The sequence below is a fragment of the Cnephaeus nilssonii genome (genome assembly GCF_951640355.1).
Source record: "Cnephaeus nilssonii genome assembly, chromosome: 6".
Classification (NCBI taxonomy): Eukaryota; Metazoa; Chordata; class Mammalia; order Chiroptera; family Vespertilionidae; genus Cnephaeus; species Cnephaeus nilssonii.
In genome coordinates this window covers 3739759-3761750 of record NC_137077.1, presented here as the reverse complement: position 1 = coordinate 3761750, position 21992 = coordinate 3739759, and the positions used below count along the sequence as shown (strand labels likewise).

Below are 21992 nucleotides of genomic sequence, written 5' to 3'. Positions count from 1 at the left end.
AGGTCCCGGCACAAACCTCCTACCCGCCCCCGGCTCCTGGCTGACAGGGTTCCTGACTCCAGCCCTGGCACTCCCCCAGGTTCTACTCAGACCCCAGGGGGAAGGCAGGCAGTGGTCACGCACAGCCTCCCGCTGCCAACCCAGAAACCAGCTCCCCTCACTCCCCTCGCGCCCCGGGAATCCCACGTGCAATCCCGGGTTTGCACCAGGGTTTGCACTCAGCTCTGTGTGAAATCAAGTAATAGTCACCATTCATCGAGTGCTTCCCTGGGCCCGTGCGAGGCATTAACACAATTTATCATCCGCACATGAGCAAGCACAGGGCACACCAGCTCGGGCCCTTGGCCGCTGTCATTTCATTCAGTCCCCACAGCGCGACAAGGGAGAACAAGCTCGTTTCACCCGGGGAAACTGAGGCTCCAAGGGGCAACAAGCAGGTTCTCCAAGAATGGCAGGGCCCGGATGTGGAGTCAGCCTGGGCTCCTGGAGGCCAGGGTCCCCTCCCCCACCCTACGCGTAATTGTTCTGAGTCAGTTCTTCTGCAAAATCAAAGCGGTGGATGAGACCAATGCATTTCTGACTGTTTTTAGTCACAGACTCTTTGTTCAAATGAAGCCTTGAGTGGAAATGGACCGTGTCCGATGGACAGAGACAGGCTCCGCTGGAGAGAGCGTGGGAGTGGCCTGCTCCACCCGTGGGGCTCCCCGGCCCTCCTGCGGGAGCACAGAGTTCGGGTCCTGTGGGGAAGTGACCGCTGCCCCCGGCCCTCACAGGTCCTCCAGGCAGGGGTTCTCTGAGCTCCTCATCAGGGACAGCAGGTTCAGGGCCGAGACGCCGGGCACGTGGCCCGCGCAGACCTGCAGCATGCGGACCAGGCGCTGCGCCATGGAGACTCGAAAGCTTTCCACCTGCGGGGAGAGCAGAGCAGGTCAGAGCGGCCACACAGGCTGCCCGAGGGGGCTGGGGTCGGAGACGTGGGGACAGCTCAGGGCACCACGGCCCCTCACGGCCATGACCCTGTCCACAGCCATGACCCTGTCCACAGCCATGACCCTGTCCACAGCCATGACCCTGTCCACAGCCATGACCCTGTCCACAGCCGTAACTGTCCACAGCCATGACCCTGTCCACAGCCATGACCCTGTCCACAGCCGTAACTCTGTCCACAGCCATGACCCTGTCCACAGCCATGACCCTGTCCACAGCCATGACCCTGTCCACAGCACACCTCTCCACGCAGCTTGCACCATCTCAGCTTATGAGTCCCTCCAGCACCCTCAGGGACAGCTGAGACGACGAGCCCTTCTCTGCATGGACGACATGTCGGTCCGGCTCACTGCATTCTGAGAGGAGGGCCAGGGCCTGACTCATTTGTGCTCTCAGGGAGCAGCACGGGGCCCTATGGCAGGGCCAGAACCTCATTTCACTGGGCACATCCCACACCTCGCCGAGTGGGTTTCCTCATGTGTAAAATGGGGTGATAATTCTGCCACGCAAAGGCCTCAAACGATGGCGAGGCCCAAACTTGGTTATGCAGAGGCGTGTGCCCTGAAAGACCACACGGGCAGGAGGGGGAAGACCGTCCCGCACTGGGGCTTCCTCCCAGGGAACAGGGAAGCCAGGTCCGTTCTCAGTGGTCTGCGGCTGCAGACAGACAGCAGGCCGCAGACCTTCTCTCAATTCTCAGGCGCAGGGTAGCCCAGGGCTGGCGTGGCCTGCCACCTACTGGCCACACACAGAACGGCACCACCCGCCACAAGGTCAGCACCCACATGCACCTGCCCTTTCTTTTGGCAACAGTCACAGAGTCTGCTAAAACTAATGACGGCTCTTGCCTACACCCAGGATGCTCAATTTCACTTAGAGGTCAGTAAAGTAAAATAAGTTTTTCTCGCCCAAGTTCACAGGTCCCCTGAATTCTACTCTCAGATCAGAGGGGTCCACAGGCTCCAGAACCCCTGATCCCCGATACTCGGGATCCTCGAAACAGCCCCCCGAGCGCTGACTGCCCGCTCCCTGCGCCCGGACCAGTCCTCACCTCCAGGTCACAGAAGAGCAGGGGGCTCCGGTAGGCTCGGGCCAGCTTCAGCACGGTGTTCCGGTGGACGCTGCAGTGGCTGTCCCGCCCGGCTGCAAAGAGGCGGAGAGTGCTACGCTGTGAGCGCCCCCTGCCGGCGGCCACTGAGGAACCCTGGGCAAAGCAGCCCACTTCCGCCTCGGGGCCTCAGTCTCTGACTAGTCAGGGGTGACAATCCTGTCACCTTCTCTTCAGGGCTCTGAGATCAAGTTAGCAGACAAGGCAGAAAGGGCTCTGAAAACATGGCTTCCTCGTCTATAAAGTGAGGATGACAGCAGCCCCACTGAGTTACTATGGAGACTCGGTGAACTGATATATAAGTGACCGGGCACTCATTTATTCACCAACGCTTTTTATTTTCATTTAAAAAAAATTTTTTTTAATTGAGTTTTTTAGAGAGGGGGAAGGAACAGGGAGAGAGAGAGAAATGTTGATGTGAAAGCGAAATATCCATTGGCTTCCTCCTGCACACCCCCTACTGGGGATCGAGCCCACAACCTGGGCGTGTGCCCCGACCCGGAATGGAACCTGGTGCAAGGGATGACGCCCAACCAACCGAGCCACACTGGCCAGGGCTACCAATGCTTTTGAAAATAAACTGTGCCAGGCCCTCCCCAAAAGGGGCTCACAGTTCAGCTCAGACACACCATCCGTGCGGGATGGGTACCCGGAGGGCCCAGATTGCAGGGCTGGTCAGGGCGGCCTTCCCCAGGACGCGGAAAAGAGGGGTTAGCTGGACGGACGAGGAAGAGTACCTGAGAGAAGCGGCATGGCTCAGGAATATGACTGTCTAGGTGTGAACCTCAGCTCTCCCACTTTCTGCTCTGGGGCCCTGGGCAGGTAACGTCACCTCCTGACCAGTCTCCTCAGCTACAAAGGAGAGAGAACACCCACCTCGAAGGGTTGCTTGTGAAGAGGAGTGACACAGAAGCACGTGCTCAGAGCAGTGTCTGGGCGGTGAGTGCTCAGGGAAGCTTAGCGGGCACTGTCCCCACTGCTAGGAACAGCGCGGAGACAGCAGGACTTGCTCAGAGAGCCACAGGCTGAACCAGAGCGGGAGAGTCAGGGGGGAGGCGGGCGGGAAGGCAGAGGCCACGCTGCAGAACACGCTGCGCCTTGACAGGAGTTTGGGTTTTACTCTGAAACCACTCGGCCACTCCAAGCAAGGATCTCAGCAGAATTGACTCCGCGGAATGCCCTGCTCAGAGGTGCTCTTAGAAAGACCGACGGCAGGTCAGATTCCAAGGCCCGTTCCTCCCATCGGCCAGGCGCCTCAGCAAGGAGGGCGCACGGCACACGGCCCTCGGCGGGCGAGGGGCGCACTTACCGCCCGTGACCAGGAAGCCCACCTTCCCCAGGAAGAAGGTGGCGTCCACATGGCGCAGGGACTCCTCCACGTTCTGCAGGCTGGGAGGCCAGGCCAGGGCGAGAAAACAAACCTTACAACAGAGAAGGCAGTGCCCGCCCCGCCCCCGCCTCCTCTCATCCCATCCAGAGCGGCCAGAGACTGAGGAGGTGACAGGACTCTGCCCAGAGTATTGGAATCCTCTGTCCTTTCATTGTGTCAAACTACTTTTAATTACACCTCCGTCTGCGCCCCCCAGGAGGGAGCGGGCAGACCTCCCCCTGCGCTCCACAGGCTGCCAGCACCATAGGGAGGCCAGGCCGGGCCACTCCTGCTGCCTCTGCCATGGCCCCACACCAGACTGGGCTCCTGATCCCCCACAGGCCTTAACAGTCTTTCTTCTAAACACACTATCCTTTTTACACGAACTCTTCACCTGGAACACGGTGCTCACTCCCATCTTTACCTGGCCAAGTCCGTCTCATCTATCAGGTGTCACCTCCACCAGAAAGTCTACCCTGACTAAGTCCTGAGCGTCAGAGGTCTTGTGTGGGCTCTCACAAGTGTTCGAAAGTCCCGCCTCCTCCTGCAATGGACTAGGAGCACACTGAGGCCAGGGGTCTGTTTCTTTCATCTCTGTGCCCGCTGCCAGGGACCGAGGGAACTTCAGAGGGCATTAGTTAAATGACAGGGGACCCTGCTGGGATTCATCAGTGTCTTCCAAACATCTTGCACTGGCCACTGGCTCGCCCTCCTCACCCTCTAGGTTAACCCCAGGCAGCCTCTTCCTCCCTCCTCTCCTTCCCATCGTAAGTGACGTCACTGTCCCAGCACACCCCTAAGCCAGGGCCACCTGAGCCCCGACCGCCCCACCGCCTGGCTCTCACCTGTATTTGCTGTGAAGGTTGATCACAAACACAATCAGGTCAATCCGGGGGCGGTTCACATCGGAGGGCAGAGGGAGGGAATGGGCCAAGTGGCTGAAAAACAAGAAACCGCGGGACTAGAGATACACGCATCCACGTTCCCGTGACCTTCACACGCTGTCCGAGGCGCCCGACCTCTTCACCGGATGTCCTTCTGGGCAAGGCTCCCCAGGTGAGCAGGGGGCAGGGCAGGGCTGCTCCCCCAGATTACTTTCTCCTGACGCCTCTGGCAGAAACGAGTTCTGTTCAGTAGCCGCCTTGGTAAGAGGGAGCTTTGGGTAGAAGATGGCATGGGCTAGCCAGCTACGCTGCATGCTGGGAGGGAGGCCAGGCTCAGAGACGGGTGCTGAACTGTGAAGATTAGGGGCTGAGACTGAACTCCTTTGCAGGGTGACAGAAGGGGGGTCAAATCTCAGTTCTGCAAATTATCAGCTGTGTGACCTCGGATAAATCACCTCATCATTCTCCTGGACTTGGGCCCTGGTTGTCAGATACCCACCTGAAGGTTTCTCTTGAACCCTCTATTTCTGTCCATTTCCGTGTATTCCTATTGCCCAGCTCCTCCCATCCCCTACCTTATAATTCAGGAAACATCAAAAAGGACTGCCCAGCCCGTCTGGCTCAGTGGTTGAGCGTGGTCACCTGAACCAGGAAGTCACAGTTCAATTTCTGGTCAGGGCACACACCTGGGTTGCCAGCTTGATCCCCAGTAGGGGGCATGTAGGAGGCAGCCAATTGATGATTCTCTCTCATCATTGATATTTCTCTCTCTCTCCCTCTCCTTTCCTCTCTGAAATCAATAAAAATATATTTAAAAAACAAACAAAAACACCACCCACTCCTAAAAGTCCAGTTACCTAGAAATTACTATTAATTAACATTGAGCATTTTTCTGAACATCTCTTCATGTACACAACATACTATACACATTCAGACATTAGAATAGATATCTAAAAATAGGATAATAGTATTAATTTAATTTTATTTGCATTTAATGAAAGCAAAATAACTAAAGTAGAACTAAAAAAAATACATGAACTTAGATAAGTTATTTTTAATCACAAAGATTGTTTCCTGAAAGAACTGAATTGAGAAAAAATTATGAAAAAAATTAATAAGTTGTTATCATTTGAAACTATATGTTTCAATTTTATCTATATTGGCTTGAGTCTCTATTATGAAAAAATGAGAGCTATTAGTATATATGCTTACATTTTGCTCTAGCTATAACCTTGGACCTAGGCTGATGAAGTTGCCACTCTGGAACACTGCTGGTCGCCATGGGAGAGGCAAAGGGCTCTGAGGAGGCTCTCACTATCAATTAAATAGCTCACCAATAAAGAGACGATCATTTTTCTGCTTATACCTCATTGGCCAGAACCAGTCACATGGCTCCACACAACCACAAAAGGCCAAAAAGTGCAATTCCGAAACCTGCTACAGGCTCCAAATGCAGAAGCTGGGAATACCTGGCAACAGCTTGAACAGATGATCACGTGGATGATTTGCCTTTCCTGCCGAAAAGTCTGAAGAATCATTTTCCCTTAAAGTTCAACAATTTAACTTGACACAAATGCTGTGTCTGTTTTTCCTGGAATAAGGTATATATTCCCTTTTTTAAATTATTTTTTGTTATATTCCCTTTTTAATGGAAAAATTAAACTCCTCACTCACTTCAGGGGAGTTTTCTTCTATTATATCTTTGAACACTTGCTGTGATTTTCTCAAATCTTCCTTCTTTGTAAGCAATTAAGTGCTCAACCACATCTATTCTGATTCTTGCTGTTCCTATTTGTTAGATCCCATAGGATATTATTTTTGGTCCTTTTTTGCCCTTAGCTCAGCAACCTCCCTTTTCCTCTCATTCCGTTGTTTTATTATTTGGTTTTTGAATGACTCTTAAAAACTCAGGTTCTTATTACATTTCTCAATGGCACAAAATACTCAAAAAGGAGCGTTCTTCTTTTTCCAGAGTGGGTTCTTCATCAGATTTCTGCATGTCATGTGACTTACCCTTTTTGGCAAGCGTTTCCACAACACTTCTTTCTGTCTTGCTCAATGCAGGCAATTTTGTCCACATTTTCCATTTACCCTGATGCCAATTAAATGAATTATTTTTAAAAATCCTTTCCTATTTCTAAGCTATGGCTTTGAGATTGTTGGTGGTGTTTGACGTTCTGCGGCCCAAGAGACTGGCAAGATGGGTCAAGCACAGATATTTAGAAGAAGAAGATCATGTTCCCTCATCAGAGATCATTCAGGTGCTGTAACAGGTTTATTCTACCTAGCAAGGGCCATTTCCAGTTCCCATGGAGGAAACGCCCTTTAGATCTGGGTCATACTCCTTCACCATGGACCTGGACGCTTATCTTCCTACCAGGGCAAGCAACACCCACAGACATAGTCACTTGACTCCCTGAGCAGCTGTTTCCACTTCCCATCAGTTAGAAGAATGAAAACAAAGTATACTTCCTTAGTCATTTTTTCTCCAGATTTGGAGGGCACATCCTCACTGCTCAAGACACTGGGGAGGCACCAGAGAACAAAAGTCAAAGTCCCTGCCCTCAAGGGACTGGCCATGGGGTCCGTGGCCTGGTAGACTGGAAACAAGTAAACGAACAGCGACCAAGGAAGTTTCTTATGGTGCCAAGTGTTAGAGAACAAGTGCGTGACCGGGAGTGATGGAGGATACCTTAGACAGGGCTCTACCACGTGCGGGCAGGGTCAGCGAGGCAGGCCGCGCGGTTCAGGAAGGTTAAGGGGTTGGCCCACCCACTCCACCGGGGCCCGCCTCTCCACCCGGGCGGCTCCTCGGCTCTCCCTCCTGCCCAGGCCAGAGCTCAGACCACAGCCGAGCGATCGGACACCCCCAGCCTCTGCTACTTACACCTTCAGCGAGGAGGCGCAGTCCTCCCTGAGCATCGAGTCGGCCAGCTGCTGCAGAAGAGCATCCTCCTTGCCCACCAGCTGCCCAGAGAGAGAAGGCGGCCGATGTCCCTCTGGAGGACATGGGGATCCGGGCACCGACCGAAGGCGGCCACGACCCCCAGCAATCTGGCTCCTGCGCACAGGGCGCCATTTACCGAAAGAAGACTCCGCCAGGCACAGGCTGAGCGCCTGAGGTCTACACTAAAGTGACCAGACGTCCCACTTTTTAACAATTTGTCCCGCGTCCCGCGGCGTTTTAAAGAAGCCCCGATTTTTGGAAAGAATGCACGACAAGCTAGGGAACGGCGGGAAAACGGGAAGGGAATATACGGTTTTCGGCGGCCATGTGGCTATTTAGCCAGGATATGAGTTTTATATTATTTTTGTTAATTTTATAATGTTAAACTTAATAACAAATAATTGTTGAGAACTGATTATCGAGAACTGCTTATCAAAGTTCGCATTGTTGATCAGTTGTTAGAATTCGACCACCATTGTTTGGACTTAATGAAAAATGGCATTTTTTGGGATTGGCAACGACGAAAACATTTTGTAACTGTCTCTCAGCCGATACACATCGTACTGCGTGCTAGTAAGCTAGTTAAACAAGTGATGTCATTACAAATCAGCTATTCAGATAATTTAGGTAAGTAACTTATTTATTTATTTCATAAATACATACATTTTCTTGAATTTAGCAGACAGTACTCGTATTATTTATATTTTATAGTGGCGGCAAAAAGTCTAGCGCCAGCCTTGAAAGTGACACTTACGACTTACGTTACGGCAAATTCATGACCTTTTAAACAACGACAGCAATCTACTAAAAAAAATTCACTCAAATGAGAAATATGCCAAAGAATAAAATACTACTATACATAATTTTTTATTTTTTATATTTGTAAATTATACTTATGTTGAAACTTAAAAAAATATATTACAATACTATTTTTGCGTTCTATGAAAATTTTTGTTGCTCCATATAGACCAAATTTTTAATCAAGAACCCTCCCCCCCCCGCGTCCAATGGTGTCCCGCTTTACCAATGTTAAAATCTGGTCACCTTAGTCTACACCCTCTCCGGGCCTTCCCGCTCGGCACTGGCTACTTTCCGGACCCTCCTCCTCTGACAGCCTGGCCACTCCGGGAGGCCAGACTCAGACTCCGAAATAGCAAGTCCCTGCCCGGCTTGGAACGCAGCCTCCGGGCCAGAAACCAACCAGAAACCGGGAAAAAAGCCCGCCGCGCACCTATTGGTGGGGGCGTCCTTCCGCCTCAGAGAGCGGCTATTCCGATTGGGGCAGAATATGGCTATTCCCGCCCACCACCTCTTCCGGAACAGCGCGCGCCCGCCCCCCGAAGAGCGCAGAGAACGGGGCCCTGAAGCACCGCCAGGGAGGGGAGGCGCGCGGGGGAAGCGGGGCTGCTGGCGCCTACCAAGATGGTGGCCGCGTTCAGGCCAGGCAGCTGGTCCTGCGGCCGCAACACCGACATCCCAGCCGCTGGCCGAACCGCCGCTCCAGTCGTGCGCGCCTGACGTTCAAACCCCGCTGTGGCCCCGCCCTAGTGCTCCCGAGGGGCACGTGACCCTCCCGGGGCGGGGTTTCCCGTCGCGGCGCCCTTTAAAGGAACCGCTACCTCCTTTTCGGAGCCGGTGCTCCAGCCCTGGCCCCGACTCTGGGGAAAGAAGGTGTGCAGTGACCCAGTCGTTCATTTATGCTCATCCACCGACCTTGCAGCTGCTCAGAACAAAACCGTGGGGTCGTTCTTGGCTCCTCTTCGCCTCAACCCACAACCAGTCCTTAATTAAGCCCGTGGACTCTCATCTTAAAATGGATCCAGAAGTTGACCGCTTCTCACCGCCTCGCCTACGACCTCCACTACCACCAGGCAAGCCACGGCCTTCGCCTACTGGGACAGTTATAACAGCCTTCTCACTGGCTCCCCGATTGCAGCCTGGTCCCCAGGGCTCCGGGCTGTTCTACACACAGCAATCAGAGCCACACTTTTACCGCAGAAATCCGAATAGGCCACATCTCTCATCAAAACCCACCAGGACTTCCCATCTCACAGGACACGCACTCACCGCTGCACAGGCTTTGAGGCTCGGCGTGTTCGGGCCCCAGCCTCATCTCCTGCTCAGCTCCCTGACCTCGTCTTCAGCTCCTCTCTGTCTAACATGCCCTCTAGCCACAGGGGCCATCAGGCTGTTTCCCAAATGCTCAGAGTGTCCTCTTACCTCAGGACCTTTGCCCCTGTGGTCCCCTCTGGCTGAAATGCTCTTCTCTCAGGTAGTCACATTGCTTGTTTCCTCACTTATTCATGCTTCCGCTGCAGTGTCACCTTATCAGAGGGGTCTTTCTTAATTACCTCTCTCTAATAGCAAGTCCCACGCCCTGGCCGGGTAGCCGAGTTGCTTAGAGCATCTTCTGAATAAGCCAAGGTTGTGGGTTCCATCCCCAGTCAGGGCACATAGAAGAGTCAACCAATGAAAGCATAAATAAGCGGAACAACAAACTTCTCACTCGCTCACTCTCTCCTCCTTTCTCTCTCTAAAATCAATTATGACTAAATAAATAAAATAGCAAGCAAGCCCCTCCATACTCCCTATCGACCCTTTTCTGCTCTGTTTTCTCAATAGCTCTAATCCCCACTTAATACATCATCAAAAACTGTGCAGCCTCTGAGACTTTACCATACTTACAAACTAATAAACTGCTCACTATGGTTTGGTCATGGTCTTACGATTCCATGGATGCTGGCAGAAGCCATGCGGCTCCTTGGTAAGAGACAAAGGACTTTATTACTCGGTAAAAGCAGTAGTCAGGGCTTTGTGTTTGTGTCAGTTCCCCATGTCCTGCAGCCCCCACAAAGGACCCGTCACGGATGCCTGTGCGCCTGTGGGTGACATTACAGGATCTGAGGGTCGCTGCTTTTATAGTGAGTGGGAGGCCTGTTCTTTTCCCCGGGGGAGACGTTACCTCATTCCTCAAGGTTGCCGGCTGTAAACACAGCCCTGAGAAATGGCCTGGGCAGAGAGCTTTCAGGGTCTTGCTGTTTGTTTTTTTAAATGTTTTTTAAAAATATATATTTTATTGACTTTTTACAGAGAGGAAGAGAGGGGGATAGAGTGTTAGAAACATCGATGAGAGAGAAACATCAATCAGCTGCCCCCTGCACACCTCCTATTGAGGATGTGCCCGCAACCAAGGTACATGCCCTTGACCGGCACTGAACCTGGGACCCTTCAGTCCGCAGGCCGACGCTCTATCCACTGAGCCAAACCGGTTAGAGCAGGGGTCTTGCTTTTTGGCAGACTCAGGGATGCTCAGGGCCCACGGCAGATGGCTTCTCCCAACAGTTATATAATTACTTGCTCCTTATCTTTGCAACGAGAACACAAGAGGGCAGAGACTGCCAGTTTGTATGCCCAGCACTTTAAAAAGTGTCTGGTACAGCCCTGACCAGTGTGCTCAGCGGTTAGAGCACTGAAAGGTCACTGATTCGATTCCTGGTCAAGGGCACGTACCTGGGTTGCAGGTTTGATCCCTGGCCCCAGTTGGGGCTTGTTCAGTAGTCAACCAATTGATGTGTCTCTCTCACATCGATGTTTCTCTCTCTCCTCTGTCTCTCTTCCCCTCCCTCCCTTTTTTCTAATCTCTCTGAAAAGCAGTGTGTGTGGAGGGGGGATGTGTGTGTCTGATGCATGGTAGTTGCTCAATAAATATTTGTGGAGTGAATGGATTGATTTATAGTCAATGCCCCGCCCTAAGAACATGGATGGATCGGACATTATTGTGCTGGGGAAGTCAGACCGAGACCTCCAGTGTGCGCATTGCTGTGACATCGGGAGAGCAGATGCACCCTCTCGGTTGAACCTAAATTCTTCTCACTGCAGATGAAAGTAATACCTCGCTTAGAAAGAGCTGGAAGTTAATGGCTTCATGGAACCCAGCACAGAGGAGGCTTTGATTCCCTAATGGCAAGAGGGCTGGAGGGGACTCCAGGAGTCAGGTGGTCATGGGTGCTCTGAAAGTAAAGTAAGGCAGGCGAGGGGATAGGCAGAGGTGCGTGGGAAGACGCTGCGTTAGGTCCGAGGAGGCCTCTGGAAGCGGGTGATGTTGGAGCAGATGCCTGAACGCAGTGAGAGGAGCCAATGGCCTGTATTGAAGGAGCATCCTCAGGCTGAAGGAGCAGATGCCTGAACGCAGTGAGAGGAGCCAATGGCCTGTATTGAAGGAGCATCCTCAGGCTGAAGGAGCAGATGCCTGAACGCAGTGAGAGGAGCCAATGGCCTGTATTGAAGGAGCATCCTCAGGCTGAAGGAGCAGATGCCTGAACGCAGTGAGAGGAGCCAATGGCCTGTATTGAAGGAGCATCCTCAGGCTGAAGGAGCAGATGCCTGAACGCAGTGAGAGGAGCCAATGGCCTGTATTGAAGGAGCATCCTCAGGCTGAAGGAGCAGATGCCTGAACGCAGTGAGAGGAGCCAATGGCCTGTATTGAAGGAGCATCCTCAGGCTGAAGGAGCAGATGCCTGAACGCAGTGAGAGGAGCCAATGGCCTGTATTGAAGGAGCATCCTCAGGCTGAAGGAGCAGCCAGTGCTGAGACACCGGCGAGCATTCCTGACACTTCTGAGGAGCAGCAAGGAGGCCGGGGCCGACGCCCAGGTGACTGAGGCCCTTGAGAGTCATGGAAAAACTCTGGACCCTGGTCAGCACTTTCTAGACGGGACGGAGCTGAGAGCCCTGCAGTCGATGTGTGCTGAGTGCCTGCTTTGGGCCAGGCGGGTGCTGGGCGAGTGACCCTGGCACCAGAGGTGTCATCCCCGCGCCAGGGAGCTGCCGGTGTGGGCAGATGACGACAGCCAAATGCAGCACAGGGGTGACAGCCACCGGAGCAGCAGGGCGAAGACGTGTGACGGATCCCTTGGAGCCCCTGCAGCATTGCGCTGGGAGCTGACGCTGGCTGAGGCGGCCAGGTGGCCTGGTGCTTGTCACATGGACAGTGCAACAGAAGACAGTTGTGTGTAGCATCCACTGCGATGAAAGGTAGGGATTGGCAGGAAGGCCAATCTAGGCCTGGAGGTTTAGTATCAAGAACACACTGAGCTGCCCGGCCGGTGTGGCTCAGTGGTTGAGCGTCAACCTCTGAACCAGGAGGTCACGGTTCGGTTCCCGGTCAGGGGATATGCCTGAGTTGCAGGCTCGGTCCTTAGTGTGGGACATGCAGGAGGCAGCTGATCGGTGATTCTCTCTCATTATTGATGTTTCTATCTCTCTCTCCCTCTCCCTTCCTCTCTGAGATCAATAAAAAAAAAAATATTTTTTTAAAGAAAAAACATCCTGAGCTGGCCCTAGCTGGTTAGGCACAGTGGATAGAGTATCGACCTGCAGACCAAAGGATCCTGGGTTCGATTCTGGTCAAGGGCAGGTACCTTGATTGCAGGCTCCTCCCTGGCCTGGGCCCTGGTCAGGGCTCATGCAGGAGGCAACCAATCGATGTGGTTTTCTCACATCAATGTTTCTCTCTGTCTTTCCCTCTCTCTTCTACTCTCCCTAAAAATCAATGGTAAAATATCCTCAGGAGAAGATTAACAAAACAAAACAAAACAAAGAAAAAGGAATCATGAGGCTAAAAGAATATCTAAAGGCCACCAATTCCATTTTTTACAGATTTATTAAAGTACCAGGCCCTAGCCGGCTTGGCTCAGTGGATAGAGCGTCAGCCTGTGGACTGAAGGGTCCCAGGTTCGATTCCAGCCAAGGGCACATGCCTGGGTTGCGAGCTCGTTCCCCAGTGGGGGGCGTGCAGGAGGCAGCTGATCGATGATTCTCTCTCATCATTGATGTTTCTATCTCTCTCTCCTTCTCCCTTCCTCTCTGAAATCAATAAAGAAATATATATTTTAAAAAATTTTAAAAATAAAGTACCAGAGGCCTGGTGCACGAATTCGTGCATGGGTGGGGTCTGGTGGCCTGCCCCAATGGGGGCCATCGGGCCTGTGGGTAGGGGAGAGGGGCTGTGGGTGGTTGGCTGGCTGGCCCCGCCCCTGATCAGGATGGGGGGCCGGTCGGGGGTGGGGCTGGCCAGGGAAGGGGCCACAGGAGGTTGCAGGGGGGCCGATCGGGGCCCGGATCAGGCCGGTTGGTTGCCACAATGTGCACCATAGCAACCGGTTGTTCTGCCATTCTGGTTGCTGGGCTTTTATGTATATAGATAGTTGACATATAATAAGTGATACATATTTAAAGTATACACTTTGATAAGTTAGGACATATATGTACACCTAGAATGCTACCACTAAGGTCAGGATAATGAGCAAAACCATCCCCCCCCCCTCGAGTTTCTCTCTGCCCCTTTGTCATCCGTCCCCCAACTCCTCTCTGCCCTCCCACTCCAAGCTGTGGGAAAGCGCCGTGGCAGCTTTGCCCACGATGGCCCAGCGCTGGAAACAGCCCGAACACCCTTCCGTGGTGAAAAGAGAAGCACGTTGTGGTACACTGATCCGTGCCACATCAACGAGGGGCAGAAGCATTGTGCCGAGCGCCACGCCAGACACCAAAGAGTGACCCCATGGATATGAAATTCCAATACAGGCAAAACTAATCTGTGGTGATAGAAGTCAGATCAGCGAGTGCCTGTGGGAAGGAGGTATTGACTGGCAAAGGCAGGCGGAAGCTGCCTCGGGTGACGGAAACATACCAGACATTGATCTGGGTGGTGGTCGCACAAGTGCGTGCATTTAAGATTTGCATTTAAAAATTCATCACTGAAGATTTGCATTTTTTTGCCCTGGCTAGTTTGGCTCAGTGGTTAGATTGTCAGGCTCGTGAACCAAAGGATCTCAGGTTTGAGTCCCAGTCAAGGTCACGGACCTGGGTTACTGGTTTGATCCCCAGCCCTGGTCGGTCGGGGTGGGTGCAGGAAGCAACCAATCGATGTGTCTCTTTTACATTGATGTTTTGTTTTTTTTCTCTCTCTCCCCCCCTCCCTCCCACTCTCTCTAAAAGTCAATGGAAAAATATCCTTGGATGAGGATTAACAAAAAAATAAAATAAAGTAAAGATTTGCATTTTCCTGTATGCACCTTATATGTCAATGAAAATCTCTCTGTGAAGTCCAGCTCATCCTCTTTGCCCCACAGATGCTGGAGAGGGTGGGGGATCCAGAGTCATCTCACCCACACCTTCCCCACCAGCCTTCCCTCACTGGCTCCACTGCTTGTGTCCCCACCCACTTGCCAGGGCCCAATCTCTCCCTATTTTCAAAGGGCAAGCCTCCAGACCCTCCCAGTTATCTCAGTCGGGGTCCCCTCCTCTCCAGACCTCCAGTTGGAGGGCCCAGCGGCCTGCTGGGTGGCTCCCACTCCTGTCCGGATTCCCCCAAACCCGCCCTGCCTGTCATCTCTGTACCCCGTGCACAGTGCGAGGGGATCCAGAAGAGAAGGCTAGTTGCCTGGGCAACGGAGGATAAAGCCTTTGCTCTGCTAGGCTGCTGATTGGCTGAGACAGGTCCCGCCTCCTGCCATCCTGAGGTTTGGGGCCAGAGGGAAGGGTCTCCGATGGGCAGGGCGAGGTACCAGGGTGCCCAGCCAGTCCAGGACTGTCCCCTTCTGGCCTCCCCCCACCCCGCCAAGCCCTGGGCCTGGGAAGCTCTATCTCCCGTGGGGGACATTGCCTCGCCCTTTCTCTGCCTCCAGCACCCAGGATGGCCGCAGCCGGCAGTGACTCTGGGGATAGCAGCCGTGACTAAGTCCACGGGCCAGTGCCGAGCCGCTGAGCCAAGCCAAGGCGGTGTGCTGAGCGCAGAGCCCCCGGAACAGGCACCTGCAGGGCGTGAGGTGGGTCTGTGGGCCGCGGGGGGTGGGGCGCCCCGTGGTGTCAATGGCTCGGGAGGCAGGGAGAGGGGCTTTGCCACCTCACACTGTTCTGTGCAGAACCGTGGCTGGAACGGGACTGGAAAATTCCTTCTAGATCATCCGACAACCCCGACCCCCACCCGTCACCGTGCATGGGGAACCCTGGGGTCCAGAGGGTGAGGATCGGCCCAAGGTCACACAGGAGGCCTGTGAGTGTTCTGCTTCGACTAGGCCAGTCCACCGAGGGCCGGGCGCAGGGCCGGGGCCCCTCAGGCTGCCCCTGAGTGCCTGGGGTTCTGTTCCGAGGGCTGGAGAGGTTGGGGGACCCTGGGCTCCGCTCCACAGGGCATGACTTCTGCCCTGCGGGGCCCCCCTGCTCATGTTTAAGCTGAAAGGAGACTGGGGTCCTGGCTGGGGCCAGGGGAGGGGGCACCAACCACCTTGGTTTTAGTCAGGCTCGTTCGAAGCAGCCTGTCTGCTTGGGGACCCCCTGTCCCACCTCCCCCCACCTAGGCAGCACCAGGCAGCTCTGAACTTTCCCTGGGGTTCCAGCAAGGCAGCGGGAAAGGAGGCCGCCGTGCTGGCCTGACTCAGCGCCATCAAAGCTCTCTTCGCTTGACTGCTCCCTGAGCAGGGCACCTGGGGAACGTGAAGCCAGGCCCGCGCTTCAGACAGCCAGCGGGGACCCCGGGGGCAGGGACGGGCTTCGATGGACGCAGGACAGGCAGGCAGCATCTCCCTCCTCTGGGTCACAGCCCACCTCGCAGACCCACCTGCAAGCAGCGTGCAAGAGGCCTGGAGCTTGGAGAGGAGCTCCCAGAAGTTGGGGCTGCACTCAGCCTGCCCTGGAGGCCATCCATCCCGCCCCTTCCCTCCCCACAGGCCAGGCCGAGGTGGGCCTCTGCTCGTGTCTTCCCCTCCCAGGAGGACTCAGACCTCAGGACATCACCGGGGTTTGGGGTCTGGCTGTCGCCTCCCAGTTGGGTAACCCAGGCCAAGTGAGTGAACCTCTTTGGGCCCGGTTTCTGTCGAGTGTGGGCAGCCACACCCAGCCCAGCGGCCTTGGTCAGGGTTGTGAGCGCTTTCCCAAGGGTTTGAGGGTGGGTCAAATGGTCCTGCTTTACCCCATTTCTGGAGATGATCTGTGATCTGGCTTTTGAAGTATGAATAGGAGTTTGCCAGGTGAACGTGAATGCAAAGGCCATTGCGGGGGAAAGAAGGCGCGTGCCGAGGCAGGGGCTGGGGACACACAGGTGCAGAGGTCTGAGAGCAGTTCCCCAGGACGGCGTTAGGGTGGGCGGGGAGGCTGGGAGGCTGGCAGAGAGCCATGTGAGCACTCCGGGGCCGTCCTAACAGTCTGGGTGTCTGTAACGTTGGTTTGCCCGGCTCCTGACACCTGCTACCTCCCCGTTCCCTGCCTCTGGTTCCCTGGAAATGACAATACGGTAGCGACTCTTCACTGAGTGCTGGTTCCATGCCGGGCAGCTTGGTGCTCAATGCACTTCAGGCATTGTCTCGTTAAACATTCACGATGACCTTAGGAAGTGGGACCTACTTTGATTCCCATTCTACAGGTAAGGAAACTGAGGCTCAGAGAATAAGAACAAACTTACTATATAACACTTATGTGCCAGGCCCTGGCTCTAAGCATTTCACATAAATTAATTCGTTTAAAGGGTCACAACAGCCCTATGACCTTAGGTATTATTTTTGTTCCCATTTTACAGATGTGGAAACCAAGGCCCACGATTTTTGCCTGCATCCATACTCTCGTAATTATGAAATTGGGCATGGGCCTGAATTCCGGAGCCACATCTGTGGCCCCTGTTAATCCCACCCTGGGGATGGGTGTTTTTTCACCCCACTTTTACCAGCCACACCTGCCAGGATGTGTGGGTGGCCGGGGACCCACCATCTGTGAGGGCCTGGCAGGCGGCAGCTCCTGGGACTAACGGTGCAGTTGGGGCAGCTGAGAGGAGGCATCGCCCACGCTGTCCTTTACTGAGAGCTCTGAGGGGCAGTCACCTCCGGGAACCCCACGAGGCTCTGTTAGGGTCCCCTTCCTCGGGGAGGCCTGAGGCCCAGAGAGGGCAGGCGCCTTGCCCGAGGCCATGTGCCCGAGCGGGCTGAGCCAGAGCCATCAGCCCCCCTTCACGGTGAGTAGGAGCCCGGGGCAGCTCTGTGCTTGGTCAGGGGCCGGTCCTGACCAGACACTGCCCCCCACTCTCCTGAGCCTCAGCCTTCCCGTCTGTGGAGTGACGCTCGGGCCCTGGCTCTGTGGACCTCTGTGGACCTCGGATGGGCGGGCAGGACAAGGGTCGCTCTGCCGGCCCTCACCACCCGTGTCCCACAGCGAGGCCGCCGCGATGCCGCACTTCCTGGACTGGTTCGTGCCTGTGTACCTGGTCGTCTCTGTCCTCATCCTGGTGGGCTTCGGCGCCTGCATCTACTACTTCGAGCCCGGCCTGCAGGAGGCACACAAGTGGCGGATGCAGCGCCCCGTGGCGGACCGGGACCTCCGTAAGACACTGATGGTCCGCGACAACCTGGCCTTTGGCGGCCCGGAGGCCTGAGCTGCAGGCTCTGGGCTGGGGCTGGGCACCGGGCACCCTCCCAGCCTGGAGGCCTGGGGCAGGGGGGGGAACCACCTCAGGGCCCTAGGCCATCCCTCCGCAGACGGCCCTGGGTGCTCCGGGCAGACCCCGGCTGTGGAAAGATGGGCACCCGGGTGCCTTGAGGTGTCACTGCCGCTGGCCCAGGGCTTGCTCCCCACCTCAAGCTAGCTCCCCCCTGCCCGCCTTCTCCAGCTCCGGGGACACCCCCAACTGCCCCCCAGTGCCTTTGTGCTGCCCAGCACTCCTGCCCCTCCCTCCACCTGAGTCCTGAGCCTCCCGGGCTCCCATTTCCCACCGAGTCCCCAGTTACCCTCAGATGGCACCCACCCCACAGCGTCCGCGCAGGCTACCAAGCTCACCCAAGGAGAAGGCCCGTCTGGAAGGAGGTCGGCTTGGTCCAGACCAGCCCACCCCTCTGGACTCAGACTTGGCATAGGTGTGTGTGGAGGGGTGTGAGGGGGCAAGACCATAGGGGAAGGAGGTGTATGTGTGTGTGTGTGTGTGTGTGTGTGTGTGTGTGTGTGTGTGTGTGAGAGAGAGAGAGAGAGAGAGAGAGAGAGAGGGACTGAACAAAGTGGACAGACACGTGGCGGGGAGGCATGTGTGTAGGTGAGAGGGAAAGTGGGGGCCCCAGGCGAGGTGGGAGGTGTGGGGATGGGGTGGGCTCCGTGGGCAGTGTGGGGGCCAGCAGCAGCAGTAGCTCCCCGCTCCCTCTGCTGGACTTCCCTATCCCTATTCTGCATTCCAGGGCTGAGCCCAGCACCCCTGAGCCAGGCCCCCAGCCCCCACCCCACCCTGGAGGCCCCCTCCCGTGTGGAGCCTCACGTGGCCCTCACTCTCCTCCTCGGGCTTCCATCTTAATTTATTGCAATAAAAGACTTCGCGCTGTCTTTGCGGGACTGTCTCCGTCCCTGAAGGCAGGGTCATGCCAATCACCTCGCTGGGTAGGACTCAAGATCGGGATGGACCTCCGAGGGGGCAGAGCAGAATTTCTCACAGCGGCACCGTGACGTTCTGGACCCGATCGCTCTCTGTCATGGGGGCTGTCCCGGGTTGTAGGATGTTGAACACCTCGGGGTCTCCACCAGGAGCACTTGCCCCCCTCCCAGGAATCCTTCGGGTAGAGAACCCGCTAGGTTATAAATTTAGGAACAGAGATGAAAAAAAACCCAGCAGGGCCCCATGGTACCCTCAGGTGGGGGGAGGGGGGAGGTTGTCCAGAGCTGGTGCCACACAGTGGTCAGGGACCCGAGTGGCTCCCCTCTGGCTGCTTCACTGTACCGGGAAGTTGGCCCAATCCAGGGGCATCCTCTACATCCCCAGCAGCACTCCCGCTGTCAATACTTAGGCACATGGCTACTCCTAGCTGCAAGGGAGGCTGGGAAGTGTAGTCTTTAGCTGGGTGGCTACATGTCCATGTGAAAAGTCCACTTCCTTGAGTGAGGGGGAACAGGTGAGACAGCTACCATTCCATTTGTGCAGGGGTTTGTCTGAGGCCACAGGACAGTGGGCTGAGAGGGGGACTGGCTCTGCTGACCCCAGACCAGGGCTCACTCTCACGTGTCCTCGAAGGAGCCAGGGAGGGCAGAGCGGCCTTCTCTCCCCTGGAGGGCCCTGCTGCTCTTCCTCCCTGGGGCAGAGGCAGGAGCAGGGTGAGGGTGAGGCCGAGGGGCCCTCAGGGTCACAGCTGAGCGCGTCCTTCAGTTCCCTGTCCTGGGCACCTCTCTGGCCGCACCCTGGCCAGCCCTGCTGCTCTGAGCCTCACAGCCGGGATCTCCTAACCCTCCCACCCCAGGCCGCGTCCCCTCACTACGGCCCGGACTCTTACAGGCACATGAGACCAGACAGAAAACAGCGGGAATAAAAGGGGTCGGTTCTGGGCTCAAGCTGGACCTGGGGCTCCAGGCCGTCACCGGCTCCACCCTCTGTCCCTCTCAGTCCTGCTTCCTTCTCAGGTGGGCCGTCTCCGCGCAGCTGCAGCCTAAGGTGCCCGGCCGTCCCAGCTCACGCAGAACTCAGTGCCTTGATTTCAGGGGACGGCACCTTGATTGCTTTCCTGCCAAAACCCAGGGTGTGGACTCCCATGGGCCCTCGGGGCTCATGAGCTCAGGGAATGGGGTGCCCGGATTGCCAGGCAGCTCTGGACCCCACAACTGTCACGTGGCCTGTGGCTGTAGGTAGCAGCTACTACCTAAAGGAGGGAAGAGATGCTGGTGAAAAACGAGAAGTTTTAGGTAAACGCCTGAAACTAATATAATGATGTATGCCAATTGTAATTGAAAATAAGAAAATTATTTAAAAAAGAAAAAAAAAAAAACCACCCAAGAAGTATTGAGGACCCTGTTACATGGAGGAGGAAACCAGCTCAGGCAGAAGCCGCCCAGGGTTCCCCGGGGTTACTGCCCCCCTGGGTTTGGGACTGGAAGTCTGAAGCAGGGGGAGGGTAGACAGGAACCCCCTGAGTTTGGTGAGCATGTGAGCTGGGCTCTGAGTGCAGGCTGCCAGGTCGGGGTGTGGCAGAGGCAGGCGGGCAGGGGACTGGGAATTCTGAGGAGCACCTTCCAGATCACCCCGCTCAGGAATGAAGGGACCAACACCGCCCCTCGGGAGCGAGCCCAGCTCTGCCTCCGTTTCTCTTGCACTGCCGGCCCCAATGTACTCTGGGCTCCCGTCCCTGAAGGAACAAACTTCTTACATTGGGAGGCTCTGGACTTGTGAGAGGCAACCAATTGGTTGTCTCTCTCACATGGATGTTTTCTCTCTCTCTCCCCCTCCTTTCCCATCTCTCTAAAAATCAATGGAAAAAATATCCTTGGGTGAGGATTAACAACAACAAAGTCAACCAATGAATGCATAAGTAAGTGAAATAACAAGTTGATGTTCCTCTCTCTCTCTCTCTCTCTCTCTCTCTCTTCCTCCCTCCTACCTTCCTCTCTTTCTCTCTAAAATCAATAAAATAAAATAAGCAGAGAAGTGCCTAAGTTCTCCAAGGAAGAAATGGGCGACAATTATAAGTAAATGAATGAGTGAATAGCATGACTTTGGGCGAGTTTCCTTAGCTCTCAGACTCATGAATTCACCCCTCAGTTCTGTGTGCCGGACACTGAGAATCACACATGATTAAAGTCCAGGAAAATGCCCCCTCCCAGAGCCTGACTTTGTGCTCAGCTCACGTCAACGTCTCCATAGAGACCTGGTGTTTGCCCATTGCTCCGGCCCCGCCTGCCTCACCGGGTTGTGGCAAATGTCAAAGGAGACGGGAAGAACGCCCTGTGTAGCCCTAACCGGTGTGGCTCAGTGGATAGAGCGTCGTCCTGCAGACTCAAGGGTCCCGGGTTCGATTCTGGTCAAGGGCATGTACCTTGGTTGCGGGCACCTACCCATAGGGGAGTGTGCAGGAGGCAGCTGATCAATGTTTCTAACTCTCTATCCCTCTCCCCTCCTCTCTGTAAAAAATCAATAAAATATATTTTTTTAAAAAAAGAACACCCTGTGTAGATGCCGTGCACATACAGCCATGAACATGGAGCCCTGCAGAGGCGTGTCACATACCTGCTCCACCCCAGCACTCGGCCTGGCACCGAGAATGCAAAGACCAAGAAGATATGGCCCCTGAGTCAAAAGAGCTGACGAATGGGAGGGGCAGATGGGTGTGTGAACAAATTGTAAAACTGGTTGTAGCAGAGAAGCGTGTGTGAGGAACGGGAAAGCCCAGCTGAAGAGGTGCCTCACTCCCGGGGCAGGGGCTCGCCCAGGAAGGCTGCCTGGAGGATATAACTGCTGAGCTGGGTTTTGAAGGCTCAGTAAGAGTTTTCCCTGAAAGGGGAAAAGGAGCTGGCAAGAGACTAGAGAGAATCCCAGTCCTTTCTTAGACTGGTGAGTGGTGTCATGTGGGTGAAGCACGGAATGCCAGTAAGTGGTGGGAGGGGGAGACCGAACAACCAGAAAGTGGTTTTTCCAGGAAGGGTTAAGTCCAGGGAGAGGGCCTGCTGAACTTCCAGTTGCCACCTCCGCCAGGAAGCCTTCCGGACCCCACCAGCAGCTCTCCCCACGCCAGCCTTAGTGTTGTGTTGTGAGTTTGCTCATGTGTCTGCGGAGAGCAGTGGCGGTGTCTTCCTGTCTCAGGGCAAAGCCTCCTGGCACTGGGCTGGGCCTCCGGGAAGGAGTATGTTGGATGCCTGGGGCCAGTCTCTTTGGAAGTCTTGCCAAAAGCTACCCATCTGCATAGAGACTGAGATT

At 55.0% G+C, this 21992-nt stretch overlaps 2 protein-coding genes across 4 annotated transcripts; one reads left to right on the top strand and one right to left on the bottom strand.

Moving 5' to 3' along the window:
* Positions 1-289: 289 nt before the first annotated feature.
* On the bottom strand, positions 290-8853 carry CENPM (centromere protein M). 3 transcript variants are annotated; one of them, XM_079775716.1, is made up of 6 exons: positions 8714-8853; positions 7236-7315; positions 4310-4402; positions 3405-3484; positions 2039-2130; positions 290-908 (listed from the first exon to the last, which is right to left on the bottom strand). In XM_079775716.1, exons 1-6 carry the CDS (start codon positions 8768-8770, stop codon positions 768-770), a joined length of 543 nt encoding a protein of 180 aa, XP_079631842.1. In that variant the 5' UTR covers positions 8771-8853; the 3' UTR covers positions 290-767. The 3 variants fall into 3 exon arrangements, with proteins under 3 accessions (XP_079631842.1, XP_079631843.1, XP_079631844.1); XM_079775717.1 differs by lacking the exon at positions 8714-8853 and adding an exon at positions 8340-8424; XM_079775718.1 differs by lacking the exon at positions 290-908 and adding an exon at positions 2833-2947 and having other exon boundaries at positions 2059-2130.
* An 8651-nt stretch (positions 8854-17504) lies between these two features.
* Positions 17505-18507, top strand: SMIM45 (small integral membrane protein 45; the record flags this gene model as incomplete). The annotated part of the gene is made up of 2 exons (XM_079775490.1): positions 17505-17705; positions 18502-18507. The coding sequence occupies 2 exons, from the start codon at positions 17505-17507 to the stop codon at positions 18505-18507; spliced, it is 207 nt and encodes a 68-aa protein (XP_079631616.1).
* Positions 18508-21992: the final 3485 nt, after the last annotated feature.

Excerpts from the sequence above, each read along its gene's own strand:
- CENPM (XM_079775716.1), bottom strand. The coding sequence starts at position 8,770 with ATGTCGGTGTTGCGGCCGCAGGACCAGCTGCCTGGCCTGAACGCGGCC. Across the intron at positions 7,316-8,713 it reads TGAACGCGGCCACCATCTTG|CTGGTGGGCAAGGAGGATGC; the intron begins GTAGGCGCCAGC and ends CTCTCTGGGCAG. Across the intron at positions 3,485-4,309 it reads AACCTTCACAGCAAATACAG|CCTGCAGAACGTGGAGGAGT; the intron begins GTGAGAGCCAGG and ends CTGGCCTCCCAG.